We start from the raw sequence: 20214 nt of genomic DNA, 5'->3' as shown, positions 1-20214 counted from the left end.
AGATTAGAAGGAAATGTTTTAATCATTAGTTTTAAAATATAGGTCAGATATGATCAGTTTTCTGTTATACTTTAAAAATAATCCTTTCTTTTCTAGATCAACATCATTTTGAATCATTCCATTTCAATCCAGTTGTCCCTAATTTCACCTACTTACACCTTACTCTTTAAAATCAATATTAAGGGCAGCCCGGGTGGCTCAGCGGTTTAGTACCGCCTTCAGCCCAGGGCCTGGTCCTGGAGACCCAGGATCGAGTCCCACGTCGGGCTCCCTGCATGGAGCCCGCTTCTCCCTCTGCCTGTGTCTCTCCCTCTCTCTCTCTCTGTGAATAAATAATGAATAAATAAAAATGAATAATGAATAAAGAAAAAAATTTAAAATAAAATAAAATCAATATTAAGAGAACCTTATATTGGGACAAAGATTCATGAATGGATCAATGGCATCCATTTTTTTTATTTTTTTAAATATCTAGACTGATATACAAGATCTCTTGGATTTCCTTAATAATTTAGATCCTCAACAAGGGAAAATATATAGCAGTCTGTTTCATCAGGAAATATTTTGAATACAGATCTAATGTTAACTTGGGGGAAAAACAAAAAAGAAGTAAAATTTCAATTATACCATTTACTTTAACACGATCTGGTTTTCTACATGGTCTTTTTTTTACAAAATTCAGATTTTTGGCAATATTGGCATCATTGACATAGATCCTGATATCTATGATCTCATAAATATTACATTTTTTCTGAGGCTATAATTTCAGATATGCTGATTACAAGTCTTTAAGAACAAATGTTTTAATTTTCAATTATATTTATATTCTCACAGATTCTCTAAGGGTTAAAACTAATTTACTATATGCTTTATTTATTCCACAATTTTTAAAAGTAATATTAACCAAGGGTTCCACAAATTTAGTCTGCCTGGGAAGCATGGATTACTGATAGATGTTAAGATTATGCAATAAAAAATTCAAAGCTATTTACATATAATACTTTTCTATACATTACAAATACTAATCAACATGTTCCTAAGGAAAAATATCTGGCTACTAAACCAATACCAAAAGTAACTGTAAAACTCCACACAGATAAGAAATTGGAATATTATAAGAATTGCACTTCATTGGAAATCAAAAGTCAGGTTCTGGTTGTAGCCCTATATTCACTCACATTGTGACCAGCAGCTCATCAATTAACTTCCTCAGGCCTCAGTTTCCTCAAGTGTCAATAAACTGATAATATTAGATAACATAGGATTTCTTCCTCTTTAAAAATCTATCTAAAAATAGCAGCAAAGGGGAACCCTGGGTGGCGCAGCGGTTTAGCGCCTGCCTTTGGCCCAGGGCGCGATCCTGGAGACCCGGGATCGAATCCCACGTCGGGCTCCCGGTGCATGGAGCCTGCTTCTCCTTCTGCCTGTGTCTCTGCCTCTCTCTCTCTCTGTGTGTGACTATCATAAATAAATAAAAATTAAAAAAAAAATAAAATAAAAATAGCAGCAAAAAATCCATACTAAAAAGGTAGATTTAAAAAATAAAGCCATTTTCAAAAGAGTTAAAGACTTTAAAAAGGTAAGGGAATAAAGTAACTTTTCCAGGAGTATATCTGTGGGCACCATGAGATGCTTTTTACCTGCAGAGAGTGAAATTGACTAAGGTCACATGTTCCTAGTCAATTTCATTCACAGTAGGTGCTTTAAGACAGCAAAGCATCTCAGTTCAGAAACAGTACTACCAACTTAAAGAGTAAACTTGAAAGCAAGAAGATGGCTAGAATGGTGAAAAAGAAAAACAAGGCAGAATAAAAACCACTGCTTCAAAAACAAAAACAAAAAACAAAAAACAAACAAAAAAAAACAAAGAAAAAAAACACTGCTTTTTAAAAGAAGAGATTCAGCCATTTTAAAAAAATGGTAGAAAGAGTTAAGCCTAAGGCCAATTTTTATCTTCAATTTAGTAACTCATATTACTCCTGCACTGATTACACTGCCTACCCAAGTTTAATTTACTGTCTGCTACACTCAAATTATAATTTCAGCAATTTTGCCTCATGGTGAGTTTTGGAATTTGTTACATAATTCTTAAATGGAAACCAACCAGGCTAAGTTTGAGAACCACTATATTAAAGCAATGGATAAGTACAAGTACAGTTAAGCACAAAGTGTTTTCATTATAAAACCTTAATTTCAGGGTTTTTTCTTTCCCTCTTCCTAAAACTTCCACAAATTGGGAAAAGAAACTTAATGGTAAGAGCCCTAGACATGAAAATAATTATTATATATAGGAAGGAAATGATCTCATTTTTATAACTGGGGATGGCCCCATGGTTTCAGGATAAATTTATTATTCTCCTTCACTTATATAATTCAACCTGAAACTAAAAAAAAAAAACCACAAAAAAAAACAAAAGATGACATAGTCCCTTCATATATAGGGTATACTCAATAAAATTATAGAATCATAAATACTTGTTAGGTTGCAAATGAATAAACATGGACCTTTAAAAAATATCTAAGTCTAGTCCACAGGAAAAATTTATAGGTAGTGGTACTGACACAGACATACTCATCAGAAACTGGGTTGAGTTCACTTATCTTCTTACTTTCACCTCTGATAAGTAAAGATAATAAAAATTATATTTAGCACAATGAAAGATCAAAGCTGTTTATTCATAACTCTTAGGCAATTATTACCATAAAATATTTTCCTGATGCAGATATACCAATAAATAAGTAAACTAAACCATGCTATCCTTTAATGAAATGTTTTTCAAACTACAGGTCTAACTCAACCAATAAATTTAGCACATTATGGTCATTTTTCATTTAAAAAATGAAATATAACAAGAGAAGAGGAGGTGCTACTTAATAAAACTATTGTTTCAGTTATACATCTGTATCCCTGCCTGTATTGTATTACACTATAAATTGAATTTTTTATCATGTGTTACCACCATAAAAGCATGAACGTGTTGCTTCAATGGTAGCATGAGAGAGAAAGCACATCTTAAAATCAGACTTGGTTAGAATCTTAGCTACTAGCTATGTGTCCCTTGATAAAGTATCTCCTTCAGTTTTACCTTCTTCATGTGTATATAGAACAAATATTTAACTCATGGTTTTGGTGAGAGGATTAGAGATAATGTAAAGTGCTTCACACTCTACCTGATATGTGAGCACTCTTTGCAGTTAAAATCCTCAGCTATTAATTTAAACATGAAGTTTGAAGAACCATTACAAATAGCTAAAATAATATATCTGAAAGATGTTAACAGATTCAATTTTGTTCATAGCATTCAGAGGGATACATAGGACACAAAATGAGAACATATTTGTAGCTACACAGTTTGTCACCATGGAATTCAAGGAGGCTTTAAGGAGAATCCATAATGGTTTCACTTATGGATCTAAGAGAAATAAAGATTAGAATATGATATATTCATATTAAAACCAAGAACTGAGACAAATCATACTTTTCACCCAATTTCATCAGTAATTATACTGTAGCATTAACACTTGAAAATAACCTATTTCCCAGTAGTTACTTCTAGAGTAAATGCATGAAAATAAATAACACAAGTAAGCAAAATAATTCTCCTGAGTAGGTAAAAGTAATTAATTCCTTCACCAAGTACTATGTTCTTTTTTTTTTTTTTTCCAAGTACTATGTTCTTACTACATGCCAGGCACTACTAAGAGCAGGCATTACAGTAATGAAGAAGAAACAGTCTCTCTACTTACAGCAAATCTGGCAAAGAAGCTGAAGTTTGGTAATGCTAAAAGCCTTGCCCCAAAGAATTTAAAACTGAAAAGAATACAGTTTATCTTGTGCTTCTGGATCATCAGCTTATCTAACATATCATGATCTTTCAAATTTTTAATTACTTGCAAAATAAAAATAGGAAAAAGAATTTTTGAAAAATGCCAGTCTTATATAGTTATATATTCATATTAGTTCAATGGCCATAAGTTACATGTTAACATTTCAAAATTTACACACATACAAAAATAAGCAATTAAAAATGCAAATTTCAAAATGGATATAAAATCATATATGTATATAACTTATATATGTATATATAGACAATTTTTGAAAAAATATATCACTGAAAACTGGAAACAGAATATTAACAGTAATTATTACACAATGGAATAATTTCCTCTTTATATCCTTTCTGTAATTTTTTTAAAGTATAACTGTCACAAATATCCTATTAGTTTCAGGTATACTCATAGCAATTTGGTATTTTTTATGCCACAAAATGACCCCAACAGTAAGTCTAGTTATCATCTGTCACCATATAAAGTTATTATAATATTATTGAGTATATTCCCTATGCTGTACGTTATATCTCCCATGACTGACTGACTTTATAACTGGAAGTCTACCTCTTAATCCCCTTCACCTATTTTACCCACCCCCAATGTCTGCCCCTTCTCTGGTAACAACCAACAGTTTGTTTCCTGTATCTGTGAATCCTGTGTCTGTTCTGATTGGGTTTTCTTGGTGTTTTTTTTTAAGACTTCACATACAGGTGAAAACATACAGTATTTGTCTTTCTCTGTTTGAGTTATCACTTAGTGTAATACCCTCCAGAGCCATCCATGTTTTCACAAATGGCAAATTTTCACTTTTTATGGCTAAGGAATATTCCATCTTCTTTACCCATTTATCTTTTGATGGATACTTAGGCTACTTCTATATCTTCAGCTATTGTAAATAATGCTGCAATGAACAAATACATATACATACATATATACATACATATATACACATACATCTGTATACACATATATATATATTTTTATATATGTATTATATATATATACATACATATATATATGTCTCTCTTCAAATTGGTGTTTTTGTTTTCTTCAGATAAATACCCTGAAGTGGAATGGCTGGACTGTATGGTGATTCCATTTTTAATTTTTTGAGGAAACTCCATACTCTTGTACACTGTTGGTGTACAAGATTTCCCTTTTCTCTACATTCACAACAGTGTACAAGATTTCCCCTTTCTCTACATTTTTACCAGCTCTTGTTATTTTTTGTCTTTTTGATACTACCCAATCTGATAGGTATGAGGTAATATCTCACTGTAGCTTTGATTTGCATTTCCCTGATGACTAGTGATATTGAGCATCTTTTCAAGTGTCTGTTGGCCATCTGTAGGTCTTCTTTGGAAAGATGTCTATTCAATTCCTGTGTCCATTTAAAAAAATATTTTTATATGTCTAAGTTCTTTATACATTTTGGATATTAACCCCTTCTTGGGTGTATGATTTGCCAATTTCTTCTCCCATTCATTAGGTTGCCTTTTTATTTGGTTGATGGTTTTGCAAAAGCTTTTTAGTTTAATGTAACCCCATTTGTTTACTTTAGTTTTTGGTGCCCTTGCCTAAGAGAACTGTTCTAAAAAAGTACATATGGCTAAGACTGATATCAAAGAGCTTATTGCTTAGGTTTTCTTCCAGGAGTTTTATGGCTTCAGGTCTTACATTAAAATCTTTAATCCGTTTTGAATTTACTTTTGTATATGATGGAAGATAGTATACTAGTTTCATTCTCTGTATTTTCTGAATTCTCAATAATATAATACCTTAATAATTGAAAAATTTTATTTAAAAAAATAGGAACTCTTCACTTAAACTGATTATAATAGGTATTACCCAAAATAGTTTCAGAACACTTTATACTTCAAGTAATCCAAAATGCATTTCGTAAGTATGATGGAATAACTAAAAATAAATTTCCAAACTATTAGATGAAGAAAACCAGCCTATTATACTTTTTAAATGAGTCTTTGTGCCTTCATTTTGGCTATTTTGCTTGGTTTTTTTTTTTTTTTTTTTCAGTTAACATATACAATAATGTAGCTCCAGAAAGATACACATTAAAATACTTGAATTAATATATTAATAAAATACTATTTTCCAGAAATTATGGAATCCTGCAGTATTAATATTCTTAATACTGTTCAACACTTCATCTTTCCTTTAAGTCGCTTATGTCTCAAGTTTATCATCAGTGGCTTTTTTTCTAGTAAGATAAGGATTTTCCTTCTGTGAAAGCTATTTTACCAATCAATGTATCCACAGAAATGAACATTCACATAATCAAGTAAAAAAAAGTCCTGGGTAAACATATTACCCGGATTTCCTCAAAATTTTTGAAATGTAATAGTATGTATGATAATGTCAACTCTTTTTGGGAACAAGATGAAAGTGAACAGAAAAGTCTAAGGTATTTATTTCACCTCCATCCTATCTGGGCAGGGAAAGGAGAGTTGTTAAAAAGTACATAGCCTGTAAATAGGTATAATCCTAATTTCTTTTGAGGTATATATAAACATGAAAGTTTAAAGATTTTTTTTGGTAACAGCTAAAGGTCTCAAGGATTCTTTTTAAAAGCAGGGTTGCGGGCAGCCCGGGTGGCTCAGCGGTTTAGCGGCGCCTTCAGCCCAAGGCGTGATCCTGGAGACCTGGGATCAAGTCCCACGTCGGGCTCCCTGCATGGAGTCTGCTTCTCCCTCTGCCTGTGTCTCTGCCTCTCTCTCTCTCATATGAATAAATAAATAAAATCTTTAAAAAAAAAAAAAAAAAAAGCAGGGTTGCAGGCAGAAAGAGGGAAAGAGAATCTTAAGTAGACTCCATGCTGGGACATGGGGCTCCATCTCACAACCCTGAGATCATGATCTGAGCCAAAATCAAGAGTTGGATGCTTAACTGACTGAGCTACCCACGCACCACAAAGACTTTTTTCTCCTTTTTGCTTACTTGTATTTTCTGGGCTTCCTGAAGTAAATATTATTTTTGCTTCTCCTTAGTGAACAGTAATGAAACTGAAATTTTAAAAATACTTGATAAACAAAGTTTTAATGTTTTATATTCCACAATTAAACAGGAATAAATTTTCCTGGCCAAAGAGAAAAAACATTCCTTATGCACTGACTGCTAAAAGGAAAATTATGAGACCACAATCCAAAATAACAGCAACTCTAAAATCTGTAACTCATTTAGTGGTAAGCTTTGACATGATCAGAGGTAAAGCTATTTATAATCATTATTTATTTTACTTAGTTTGAATATTCTTATCTTCTGCTGCCAAAATATTAATGCCCAGGATGCAGCTGGAGTGTTTACTTACGGCACATATACTTTACTAGTAACTTCTCAAAAATCTAACAAATTCTGAATTCGAATACATATGTGGCTTCAAAGGTTTTAGATAAGAAACTGTGGACCTGTATTACATATATTATGTAAAACCTCTTTAATGTGTGACATAAATTTATTAGCCTAACTGGAAAAAACAAGAACTATCATATTAACTTTATACTTGAATCATTAACTATCTGATAAGATTTTAAAAATTAGTTCCCAATGCAAAAATGGTAACTCCTTCTCCTTCTGGTTTAAGAATCAAGACTCCTCGGGCACCCGGGTGGCTCAGTGGGTTAAGTGGCCGAATCTTGATTTCAGCTCAGATTATGATCTCAAGGTCCTGGGATCAAGCTCTAAGTTGGGCTCTGCACTCAGCGGGGAAACTGCTTGAGGATGTTCTCTCTCCCTTGCCCTCTGCCCCTGCTCTTGCTCTCTCTCAAATAAATCTTTAAAAAGAAAAAGAATCAAAAGACTCAACATTCAATATGATGTCCATGTATACATCTCTCTATTTCATACAGATTAAAGGCTGTTTACGAAATCAACACACTAGAGCCCTTAAGTCATAAAAGCAAAAGTTTAAGATTAGGTCTGGAGTTCTTCATTAATATGGATAACATAACAATGACAGCATATCAGAATATCACGTGCTCTACAGAACATAATTCACATGGTTTCATTTACTGTGTGATATATTCTTTTAGAGGATTATGCTTGGGGACAGAGAAATAGAACATTCCTAAGCTTTCCGGAATCTTTTTTTTTTTTAATTTTTATTTATTTATGATAGTCACACAGAGAGAGAGAGAGAGGCAGAGACATAGGCAGAGGGAGAAGCAGGCTCCATGCACTGGGAGCCCGACGTGGGATTCGATCCCGGGTCTCCAGGATCGCGCCCTGGGCCAAAGGCAGGCGCCAAACCGCTGCGCCACCCAGGGATCCCAGCTTTCCGGATTCTAAAGCATCACATATCAATGACAAAATGAAGATTAAAAACTTAAGTTTATGTCAACAAAATTAAAAACCATACATATGGTTTATACTTTTATTAACTTCTAAAAGAAAAGGTTTTAAAACTCTAAGAACAAACACATTAATACGGAAATCTTAAAGTGTTAGTATTATGTTTCCCTACAAAATAGGCCAAAAAACAAAAAAGAAAGGAAGAGAAAAAAAAGAAAGAATTCATTTACTCAAAATGGGAATTTAAGAACCATCATATTTAGGATAAATATTCACCTTCTTTGGGTTGAGCCATAACTGGAGTCTGAGTTTCCTTTGTATATGTGACGATTTCTCGAGGAGGAAAATCAACTTGTGTAATTTTAGCCATTCCAAGTTTAATAGGTCCTCGTCTAGAAAAAGTGAAGATAAATGTTTTTAAATACAACAAATGAAACATTTTAACTACATCAAACCATGTTATTTTGGAAAATTAAGAATTAAACATTGCACATCCAAATTGTAATTTAAATCCTTGTTTTATTCAAGAAATTTTAGATGAACAATGAATTGGCTTCATTCTAACAAAAGAATTTAGAAGATAGCAAAGACAAAAGGTATTTCTGAATCATCCAAGATGTTTGTTTTTCACTTTAAAAAGGCAAATAATTTAGTTTCTTAGAGCAAATGTGTGGGTAATAATAGAGTTAGAGGACAGGAATTTCAGAGTGGACTAAATATGGTTGGTTATGAGTACTGTTCTTAGTAGGGATATGATTCCAGACTTTTTTGAAGAGTCAGATATATGGATCTCACTCAGACCACATTTAGTTTCCTTCACCATTAGAAGGCTTTAGGTTTAAGAATGAAAAATAAGTTTCTGTTGAAAACCTTTCTTCTACTTATACTTTGCAGAAATTGAGAATCATATAACTTAAATCTTAAAATGAAATATTTAAACTTTTAAATCTCTAATCTCTGCATAGTCAGGACTGTCCTTGATTCATATACGGACAAACTACAATGCAAATATTCTACACCTGAATTAAAGCAACAGGTATCTTGAATACACTTCTGTTTTAAAGTCACTTCTGTTTTAAATAGGCAGAATTCATTCTTTTTTTGACAAACAGAAGACAATTGTAGCTGAGGAAAATGTAAGAAAAGAAAAATCTCTTTTATTAGGTATACGGAAGATTTTTTCTTGATTTATCAGATGTCTAAATATTTAATCAAATAATATAGTATGCTTACAAACTCCCAAAGAGGCTCTCTATTATAAGACTGACTTAAAAGGATATCTAATAAAAGCATTGCTGTAACTTCCGAAAATCAAGCAGGATATCTGAAATATATATGGATATGTAATAGTTAACTGTTTTCTAATAAAACATTTTCAAAATCCTATACAAAAAAGTATAATAAAATTAGTAATTAAACAGATTAATTTTCTCTAGGGTCCCAGAAGTGGGCCATAACAATTTCTTTTAATGTGTTTTCCACTTTAGGAATATCTTAGTTTTAAAAGGGGAAAAAAAGTACATAATCAAAGAATTAAGTGGGAAAACTTAAAGCAGACTTGAAGTAATCTTGTGTTCTAAGAATAAAATTTGAAATAAGAAACACTATATTCTGAGTTTTAAGATATAAACTACTTGAAAAGTAAATCACTCACATATCTGGGGAAAAAATGGCCAAGTCAAGAACATAAGGAACAAGTTACTAACTTGACTGCATACAGGTTCTAATTAGACAAAAAAAAAAAAAAAAAAAAAAAAAAAATCACAATATTAGAACGAACAAATAAAATACTCTAAGATTTAGGGGTAGAAGGGTAGGGTGGTAATACCTCACTTATCCAAAAGCCACTTTTTCTGAGAATAAGGAAGCAACTAAGGGTGGAGAGAGTCTCAGGGCAGTCAACAGAGAAGCTTCCAGTTAATGTACAAGAAGCTCATATACTTTTCTTACATGCCCTAATTGAAGACTTATTTACTCTTACTTTAGATTAATTCCAAATTAGGTGTTGGTCACGTGTTTTAGAAGGTACAAATTAACAATGGAAAAGAGCTATTAAGTAAAAGGCACAACGGCAGCAACAAACATATATAATTTGCATTGGAGACTAGAATAAATAAATGAATGAATTAATGAATAAATCAATGGCAATCTGGGGCCATAGTATAAATGACTAACAGCTCTGTTCCTCTTAAAACCTCAGAAATCATCAGGAAATAAATTAATATTCATATCAAGTAACTCAGAAAAGGTTCAGTTACATGAAGAATACATATCAGAAAAAGTCTGGGAAGTTTGTAATACAGCTTAGAAAGGTTTACAGAGATAATCAAAGGACTTTGGACATTTAAATGGGTAGACTTAGGTACTTAGAAAATCAGATACATAAAATATTTCTTTCACTAATGATAGAGGATAAATGAGGTGTCACAGTAAAATATTAATTCTTTTCCTAACTGTATAGTTGTACATTAGAAATTTAAGTAACAGTTTCACAAAGAATCAAATTAATTATAAAAGAGGGAAGGTAAAAAATCTATTCAATACCCCAAATCGGAATCTGAGTGAAGCTGAAGAACTGATGGATCTGTATCCCAATGCAGCGTCCTAAATGGTTGTAGGACAACCATGAAGCGTTAGCAAAAAAGGCCATAAGTTAGTCAAGCAAATACATTCTATGAATAGGTAAAGCTAAAATACTGTTCACAATTAAAAACCACATGTTCTGGTTAGTATGAAAAAAAAATACCAGGTATCACTCAATGCTCTAATGCACGCCATAAGCATAATGTGGTTAAAGATGCAAACATATAACCCAGAATAGTTAAAAGACAGTATTTTCAGATTACAGGAAGCTAATATTGCCTAATAATGGACAAGAACAGCCAAAGCATCCAACAACACGAATAATACATGATTTTTGGAAAACAAGCTAGACTATAAAAATAACTAAAATTTTAATTTTCTTAATTAAAAAAACATTAGTAGAAACATCTTAGTTAACATATTGTAATCTTGCCCAAAGCATTAAATGTGTGCAGGAAATTGTCATATTGGTAAAGGAAATGAATCAACACATAAGCCTTTAGGTAAGAAAACCAAAGACTATTCCACTGGGATACAAAAAAGCTAAAGTTTCCAAAATGTGACCCCTATGTAATTTATGGGTTAAGCACTGCCTTGGGCTTACATGTCATCTGCTTTAGAAAACAACTAAAGATTTCTGTCTCTAGGAAAAAATAAATTTTCCCAGGAAAAATATTTTGTGTTCCAAGGACTTACCTAATTAACTAAACTTCTAGAGAGTATCAATTCTAAATAAATATTTGGTTGTGTTTTAGCCTTGCCTACAGGTAAGTAACTTATATGGGATCTTTTCCACTTAAACTAAATCTTGTATTACTAGAACAAAAGGTACTTTATCACACTGGCGTTCTCACAAGTTAGTAGAATATAAGATAATTACGTACAGTACTGTATGATGCTCATAGTCCCTATTAAAAAGTTAAACACAATATATTCAGTACTACCTTTTTGTCTAATATATACTTAAATAAGTTATAGAACTAAAACAGCTACAATATTTAAATACAATAAAGATTTCTATATTTTACTTGCCTAAGCAATTTACCAATGAAAACAGATGAAACTGAACTAGAGGGGGATCCCTGGGTGGTTCAGCGGTTTAGCGCCTGCCTTTGGCCCAGGGCGCGATCCTGGAGTCCCGGGATCGAGTCCCACGTCAGGCTCCCAGCATGGAGCCTGCTTCTCCCTCCTCCTGTGTCTCTGCCACTCTCTCTCTCTCTCTCTCTGTATATCACAAATAAATAAATCTTTAAAAAAAATTGAGCTAGAGAGATTCTTTATATTAAAAATATAAAGAAAGATTCTGGGATTTAAACAGGATTGTGTGTATGCAAAGAAAAGGTCACTCTGAAGATCTACTAAGCAATAAATAGCAACAAATAGGCTTTGTTAAATCAGAAAGGATTCTACGAGGTGCTCTCCAAGGGATGTTCTGTCCCCAGACTTTACATTATATGAGAGGTATAGCTGCTATTAGTGACCCACAGCTCCTTGTTGAGGATGTCATTTAAGTCTAAAATTAAATAAAACGTTATCTAAAAATATAGCCAGTACCGAAAATACATGCACAACATACAGTATTATGTTTATTAAAGGCATCAGCAGACATATAAAGTAAAATTCCAATATAATCCAAAAGCCTGAAAGATAAAATGATCAAGAATGGAAAAAGGAACAAGGATCAAGAAATATGGATTACCAAATTGAGTAACTGTTAGCTACGTTTTAGAGATAACAGAAGTGACTGAGAAAGAGAACTAGAAACAATGAAATTCAACTCCGAATTTGCAGAGTTAGAGATATCACTTTTCATGGCCTTTTATATTTATTTATAAATTACAACCAGGCCCAATAGAAATTTTTGGCATTTGGAAATAATGATTCAGGTATGTCTTGATATCACATTTGGTAATGTTTAATATATTTTTTCCTTCTTCTTGAGTGTACTGATCTTGGACTGTCTTGCCCAGTTAACAGAGTTGTGTGTATAGGTTCATACATTTCACACATCTTCATGTATTTTCCTGTGATATTTCTTCTTATTCTCTTCATTCTTTCATTACCAACACGCCTGCTCAATTCAAGTTCATTCTGTCTCATTCTCAGATATTAGCATTCTTTTAAAAAGCCATATATTTAGAAATGCTATTCATTAATCACCAATTAACAAGATTAATTATCTCCCTATATGGAATCTGGAGATGATGTAGAAGTCATAGTTTTTACTCTTGCATGTATACATACATACATAAAAAAGAACATACACAGCCTTCTTAAAAGTTAATAATTAAAACTGAATCTTTGCTCTCAAAGGAGACAATATATGTACTAAGATTAAAAAGACACAAGTTAAAAAAAAAGACAAGGTTATCTCATTCAAAAGGAGGATTTTTTTTTTGTTCTCCTGTTAAACTGAAAAGAAACTAAATCTTATATTCATTCTCTAATAAGAACAAATACCCCGAAAGATATTTAAATACTTATTTTCTTGTTTTATAACTTATTAAAAATCTATACTTTAAACTTAAACACAAGTTAGCACTCTATGCTTCGAACTTTTCAGTACAGTGAATAATATCTTTAAGGTTTAATCATTAGAATGTAAGTTCTATGAAGGCAAGGACCAGAATATTCTATTTTCTGTAATAATCTATCTAGTATTTAACATTATATTGGCAATTTGATGAATATGTATCCTATCTACAAATAAATATTTTTCTTAACAGTATTTACTCCCTGTACCAATTCACAATATTCCAACGGGTCTCTAATAAACTCTGGGTTTCGCAGTCAAACTCAGAAGGACATATTCTAATTCATATGTATTTTTTTAACATTTTATTTATTTATTCATGAGAGGCACAGAGAGAGAGAGGCAGAGATATAGGCAGAAGGAGAAGCACACTCCCCTCAGAGAGCCTGATGTGGGACTCCATCCCAGAACCCCAGAATCATAACCTGAGCAGAAGGCAGACACTCAACCACTGAGCCACACAGCTGCCCCTCTAATTCATGTTAATTTCAAAAACTGAGGAGACGGGAGCACCTTGGTGGCTCAGCTGATTGGGCATCCAATTCTGGGTTTTGGCTCAGGTCATGATCTCAGGGGTCATGGGATCAAGCCTGGAGTTAGACTCTGTGCTCACTGGGGAGTCTGCTTCAGACTGACCACCCCCTCCTTGCCCTCCCTCTTTCTTTCTCTTTCTCTCTCTCCCAAATAAATCAATAAATTAAAAAAAAAATGAATAAAACCAAGTAGACGTTACAAAGTAGTTTTAAAAGCAAATTTGCTGGGATCCCTGGGTGGCGCAGCGGTTTAGCGCCTGCCTTTGGCCCAGGGTGCGATCCTGGAGACCTGGGATTGAATCCCACGTCAGGCTCCCGGTGCATGGAGCCTGCTTCTCCCTCTGCCTATGTCTCTGCCTCTCTCTCTCTCTGTGTGTGACTATCATAAATAAAAAAATTAAAAAAAAAAAAAAAGAATCAGCTTTATAAAAATAAAAAAGACTTCTATTAAAAAAAATAAAAGCAAACTTGCTGATGTGGCATTTAAAATAATCTTTCTAAAAAATAAAATAAAATAATCTTTCTACTATTCATTTTTTTTTAAAGATTTTATCTATTGATTCATAGAGACAGAGAGAGAGAGGCAGAGACACAGGCAGAGGGAGAAGCAGGCATCATACAGAGAGCCTGACGCGGCACTCAATCCAGGGTCTCCAGGATCATGCCCCGGGCTGCAGGCGGCGCTAAACCGCTGCGCCACCGGGGCTGCCCTCTTTCTACTATTCAAAATCAAAAACACAGAATTCAAAATGAACATGGTAAATTATCTACATAAAAATAGTTTATAATACAAATAAATTTAATAAATACAATAAGTCTTTGGGTAAATATTTGTACTAAAGTAATGCTGCAGAAGAGAAAAAAGCTTTCTCCTGAAAATACCATTTGCTTATCCGCAAAGGAATATTAACATATTTGTACGAAAAGTATGAAGTATGAGACAAACTTAGTCGTAAAAATAAGTTTAGACTAAATAAATTTAGCCTTTAGTCTATAATATATAGTATTTTATAAGGTACTATTATTTTTTTTTAAGTTTTGATTTTTCTTAAATGATGGTTTTATTATTTACCTCCATGACAGTGTAGCTTACATTTGCAATTTTGGTTCTATTTACGAAACAGTTTTGGAAAACACATCTCAAATCCAAACTGGTGAAACTTTTTTGTCTTCTAATTGTTAATGACAACCTGATTATTCACAAATCGATTAAAATACTGAGTTTATTATCTAGCTCCCTTGTTTCTTTTTTCTTGTCTTTTCAATACTCATTACTTATTTATAACTTCAGTCAGAGGGACTCAGGCACAAAGATGAAACTTAATAAGAAACTTTATTTCCTATTAAAAGGTGTGTTAAAAGATTTTTCACAGGAGGACATTTAACTTCTTGCCCTAAATGAGGATTCTGAATAAAGTTTTTAACTATGTTTTTAAATCTCATTTCAGCTGTCACAGGGAGTCAAAAAGTATGATGCTGTTTTTAAAAGACTTGCTGTTAGCGAGCGTGTGTGTTCATATGTGTGCATATGTCAAAAAGGAATAAGTAAAAATACTTTCCCCAATACAGTCTTTGGAGAGAGGTTGAAATCTTACTGAACTTTTGGAAAGCAAGGCTCAACATGTGTGCAGGATCCTAAAACAAATATGAAATATAGTTTTATAAGGAAGACTTGAGTACAGGAAAACTTGGCAGAAAACATTTTTTTAAGTGAGTATGTATAACATATAATATTACTGGGGATCCCTGGGTGGCTCAGCAGTTTGGCTCCTGGCTTCGGCCCAGGGCATGATCCTGGAGCCCCGGGATCGAGTCCCATATCGGGCTCCCTGCATGGAGCCTGCTTCTCCCTCTGCCTGTGTCTCATGAATAAATAAATAAAATCTTTAAAATATATATATATATAATATTACATTACTTTCAGGTATATAATGATTTGATATTTGTATATATTGTAAAGTGATCACCACAATTCTAGTTAACATGTGTCACAATACATAGTTACAAAAGTATTTTTTCTTGTGATAAGAACATTTAAGATCTACTTTCTCAGGAATCTTCAAATATGCAATATAGTATTAGTATCTGTAGTCACTATGCTGTACATTATATCCTCACAACTTATTTTATAACTAGAAGTTTGTACCTTTTGAAACTCTCACCCATTTCAACCATTCCCCATCTCTCACCTCTGGCAACCACCAATCTGTTCTCTGTATCTATATGACCTTGGATTTCTTTGGTTTTGGGGGTTTTTTTAGATTCCACACATAAGTGACATAATTCAGTATTTGTCTTTCTCTGACTTATTTCATTTAGCATAATACCCTCAAGACAGTAAACACTCCTGTTTCCTTAGCAGTTACCTCTATTTGATATTTTAGGCACTACTGTTTTCTATCTTAACTAGAATTAATAACTCAATACAACACAATTGAAGGGTTTAAACTGAATTGTTTAGATTTTCAATTACTGAATGGAAAATTAAGCACAACAAAGAGGTTTTACATTATTTATAAACTATTTTACACTGTATTTATACCATTTATACTACATTTATACTTTTATACTATCATACACTATTTATACACTATTTACATTGTTTATGTTATATATACAATAATTTACACAGTAACCTGTGTAGTATGCTTAAATAAAAAAATTAATGAATTAACATCTCTATTTTAATATAAAATAATTAGTATAAAATCAATTAACTATTCAGTCTAAATTAATCAGTTAAAATACTATTAAAAAAATTTCCCTAATTTACAACAAATAATTTCTATGCCACTTAGATTGCAAAATGTTAGTTTCAACATAGCTATTTAGTCTCTCTAAAGCATCAACAGTATGTGGGCACCAAATGCATTCTATCATTAGACTATTAAAAGAAATTTACTGTACCTAGATCCCACTGCGCCATCTCCAGAGTCTTGGCTTCCAGCTTCACTTGGTGTGCTCACAGATTTGGAGGATGGAGACATAGGAGGAGGGACTAAATAGTGAAATAGACAGGTATCCGCTGTTACTACACGGAGAGGTTGCTCAGCTTATGACGTTTCAAAATTTAACATGAAGTAATTAACAAAAAAGAAAAAAAATGGCAAACCAAAAAACAAAAATACATGAATGAAAATGAACAGTAGAAAGAAGAGGAGAAAGACAAAGTTAACAACGCATGCTGACAATTCATGCAATTTCTCTGGCAAAATGCATTTGGGTTTTATATTAAAAAAAAAAAAAAGCAAGATTATGAAAGGATGCATCTTCATCCCAGCCAACACCAAATGTGGGCACTAATTTTCAAAGGAGAGCATTCCTTCCCCCCTTTCTAACTTCTCACTTTTAAGATCACCAGATATTATAAATATTACTTATAATTGTTGTCAAAATCAAAACTCTGAAATATTCTTCAAAAGTCATTTGAGTTAGTTCCTTTGTAATTAGGAACTTATACTCTTCAGTAGACTACTAAAAAATTTTCTGAGATTCATTTTAAAATGTTAATTTTCATCTAACAATTTATTTCAGAAATACCTTAAATGATTTCCTATTCCCCCCACAAAGAAAAGGGGCCATTTTAAAGAAAATGACTACAGCTAAAGGAATGGCTCCTTTAAAATGTCCATTAGTTCCAGCAATTTGGGTGAAAAATGCAAACAGGCCATAAAACAGCATGCCTTCTAGACATGATGCATAACATAAAGTGATGCATGCAACTTAAACAAGGCAAGACTTATGATAACTTCCTTACCCCAGTATTCAGAAAAAACTGAAGTGTACAGACAAAGATACAGACACCCAAAATATTCTTAATCCCTTCTTATAGAAAAATATACATTTTTCATAGTATATAAAACAAACAGCAAATGCTTTCCCCTAAATCATCACTCTTAACATTATATATCAACACTTAAACGTGCACATTTCATGCTATTACATTTGTAAAACATTTTGATTACCATTGCAGGAAGTATAGGAGGATCATCACTGCCATCTTCTGGTTAAATTTTACCATAAATCTCCCCAATCCCAAGTATCTTTTTAAAATAATTTTTCAGTATATAATATTAAGTGACTGACACATTGTATGTTGAGTTGCAAGCCCTCCTTTTAATAGTCTACTGAAAATAGAAGTTCCTAATTACAAAGGAACTAACCTAAAGATGTATTTAATTAAAAATCTGTGTTTTAGAGAGAGTAACATTCATTGAACCCTTAAAATTATATTTAAATGTTTATACATGATACAAAAGAAGAAGCTGGGTTTGCTAATCTACAAAATGTACAAGTTTAGTACAATGAATTATATCTTTTGCTTTTTTTTTTTTTTTTTTTTTTTGGTAATATAACCTCTACACTCAATGTGAGATGTGAACTCATGACCCTGAGGATCAAGAGTCACATGTTCTACTGACGGAGCTAGCCAGGTACCCCAATGATGAATTACATCTTAAACACAGGTAGAAAACTAATCATCTTTATTTTTTGAATGGCAAATTCCATTGGTAACCAATAGTAAGATTAGAAGAAAAAAAACACAGCTAGAATGTTTCCTGAGATACAGCGATTAATTCTTGAATTCCAAAGGACTATAAAAAAATAATTAAATGTTTCTAATTTTGTGACTAAATTTCTTAGAAACAACTATAAAACCACATCACCTTCATACGGTTCACAAGTGGATGGCACTGTGCTAGATGCTGAGTATAACACCTAAAGTAGCTAAATATGATTTCTATCTAAAAATATGGGACGCCTGGGTGGCTCAGCAGTTGGGCATCTGCCTTCAGCTCAGGGTGTGATCCTGGAGCCCCAGAATCAAGTCCCACATCGGGCTCCCCACATGGAGCCTGCTTCTCCTCCCTCTGCCTGTGTCTCTGCCTCTTTCTCTGTGTCTCTTGTGAATAAATAAAATCTAAAAAAAAGATAATAATAATAATAAAATAAAACAAAAATAAAAGAACACTGGGGCACCTGGTGGTTCAGTCAGTTAAGCGTCTGCCTTCAGGCCAGCTCATGATACCTGGGTTCTGGGATCAAGTCCCATAGCAGGCTCCCTGACAAACAGGGAGCCTCCCTCTCCCTCTGCTGCTCCCCCTGCTTGTGCTCTCTCACTCTCAATCTCTCTCAAATAAACAAATGGATAAAATCTTTAAAAAAATAAAATGACATTAATGCCCCCTAACTTCATTTAGGTTATATTCCTCATCTTTTTGTCTGTTTCTCAATGTGAGGTTTTTCCTTTGTCTAAGTCCCAACCGATACAGAAATAAATAGTATCTCATACCAGTTTGCCTACTCTGCTGAAGCACAAGTATGTGTTTATTATAGTGAAGCATCATAATTTCTCATATTAAAGATTTTCTTTTAAAGATTAAAGAAGAAATTTTGTATTCCTTAATGCTTAGGAGAATAATTTTTCTAACTATACATATATATTAAGAAGATTGGAGGAAAACAGTAATATTCCTATTAATCTAATTATTTGTGATAAAGTATAAAATTCTTTTTCAGTTTATTGCATTTTTCCCCCTTTCTGATAACTTCAAGTATCATTGACTCAACTCAATAAATTCAACAGTATCTTACTTAGCTAAGACTACATTATAAAAAAAGTTCCCTCAAATTCTTTATGGAAATAAGTCAAACAGTAATTATACATACATAAACATATTAACCTAGCCAATAAGTGTGTCAAAATAAAAGTTCCCAAGATAAATATAAGTTACAGGAGCAAGGCTACCAAATTATTATAGTTTATCAGCCAGAAGCAAAATTAATTGCCATGACATCAAATTTGTGATTCAAAAAAAATCTCCATCCCAGAGCTATACCATCATTTCTCACAAAAGGCAGTTTTCAAGCCAGCTTATAGAAAGGACTCATTTAACACTCAAAATTATCTGGTTCACCCATTTCATCTTGCAATAATAAATAATGTATACTACAGAAGAGGCAAACCTAGAAAAAGAAAATTATCATTATTGAAAAAAGAGTATTAACAGAAAAGGGAATGGCAGTGTTGTTTGGTCACTACCATATTTCAACATAATTAGTCTAGAAAAATCAAAGACTACAGTAATTGCACAATAAGGCAATGCCACCATACTCTCAGATTCAACAACCTCTAAGAGCAAAGAGCATGCATTCAGGGAGGTTAAAAAAAAATTCTGAACTCATAGCACTTCAAATCTCAAAAAAAGACTCAACTTTAGAATTCATTTGTAAAGATGATTTAAGAGTCCAATCAGATATAAAAATAACAAAAGCCATTACTAATTAGCTTTTGCCAAGTATCTGAGATACAATCTGCTTAGTAAGAACAGTGATTCAGTCTCATTACTTTCACTCCAATTATCTCTCTCTCTCTTATATATAAATATATCTCTTATATAGCCTAAGACAAAGCTTTAAAAAGGCACA

The 20214-nt window shown here is 32.7% G+C and overlaps 1 protein-coding gene across 9 annotated transcripts in view; it reads right to left on the bottom strand.

The window, feature by feature from the left end:
• Positions 1-20214, bottom strand: part of DYNC1I2 (dynein cytoplasmic 1 intermediate chain 2) — a 59808-nt gene that overhangs the window by 27256 nt on the left and 12338 nt on the right. For 4 of the 9 annotated variants that reach the window (XM_038584832.1, XM_038584831.1, XM_038584834.1 and 1 more), the window contains exons 4-7: positions 17543-17560; positions 16693-16783; positions 10681-10740; positions 8413-8528 (exon numbers count right to left, since the gene is read on the bottom strand). In XM_038584832.1, coding sequence (XP_038440760.1) covers positions 8413-8528; positions 10681-10740; positions 16693-16783; positions 17543-17560 — 285 coding nt within the window. The remainder of the gene's footprint in view (positions 1-8412; positions 8529-10680; positions 10741-16692; positions 16784-17542; positions 17561-20214) is intronic. The other 5 variants (XM_038584836.1, XM_038584835.1, XM_038584839.1 and 2 more) reach the window with 3 other exon arrangements.

The sequence above is a fragment of the Canis lupus genome, chromosome 36 (genome assembly GCF_011100685.1).
Source record: "Canis lupus familiaris isolate Mischka breed German Shepherd chromosome 36, alternate assembly UU_Cfam_GSD_1.0, whole genome shotgun sequence".
Classification (NCBI taxonomy): Eukaryota; Metazoa; Chordata; class Mammalia; order Carnivora; family Canidae; genus Canis; species Canis lupus.
The sequence above is the reverse complement of the archived record's forward strand: the minus strand, read 5'-3'. Positions and strand labels throughout refer to the sequence as shown.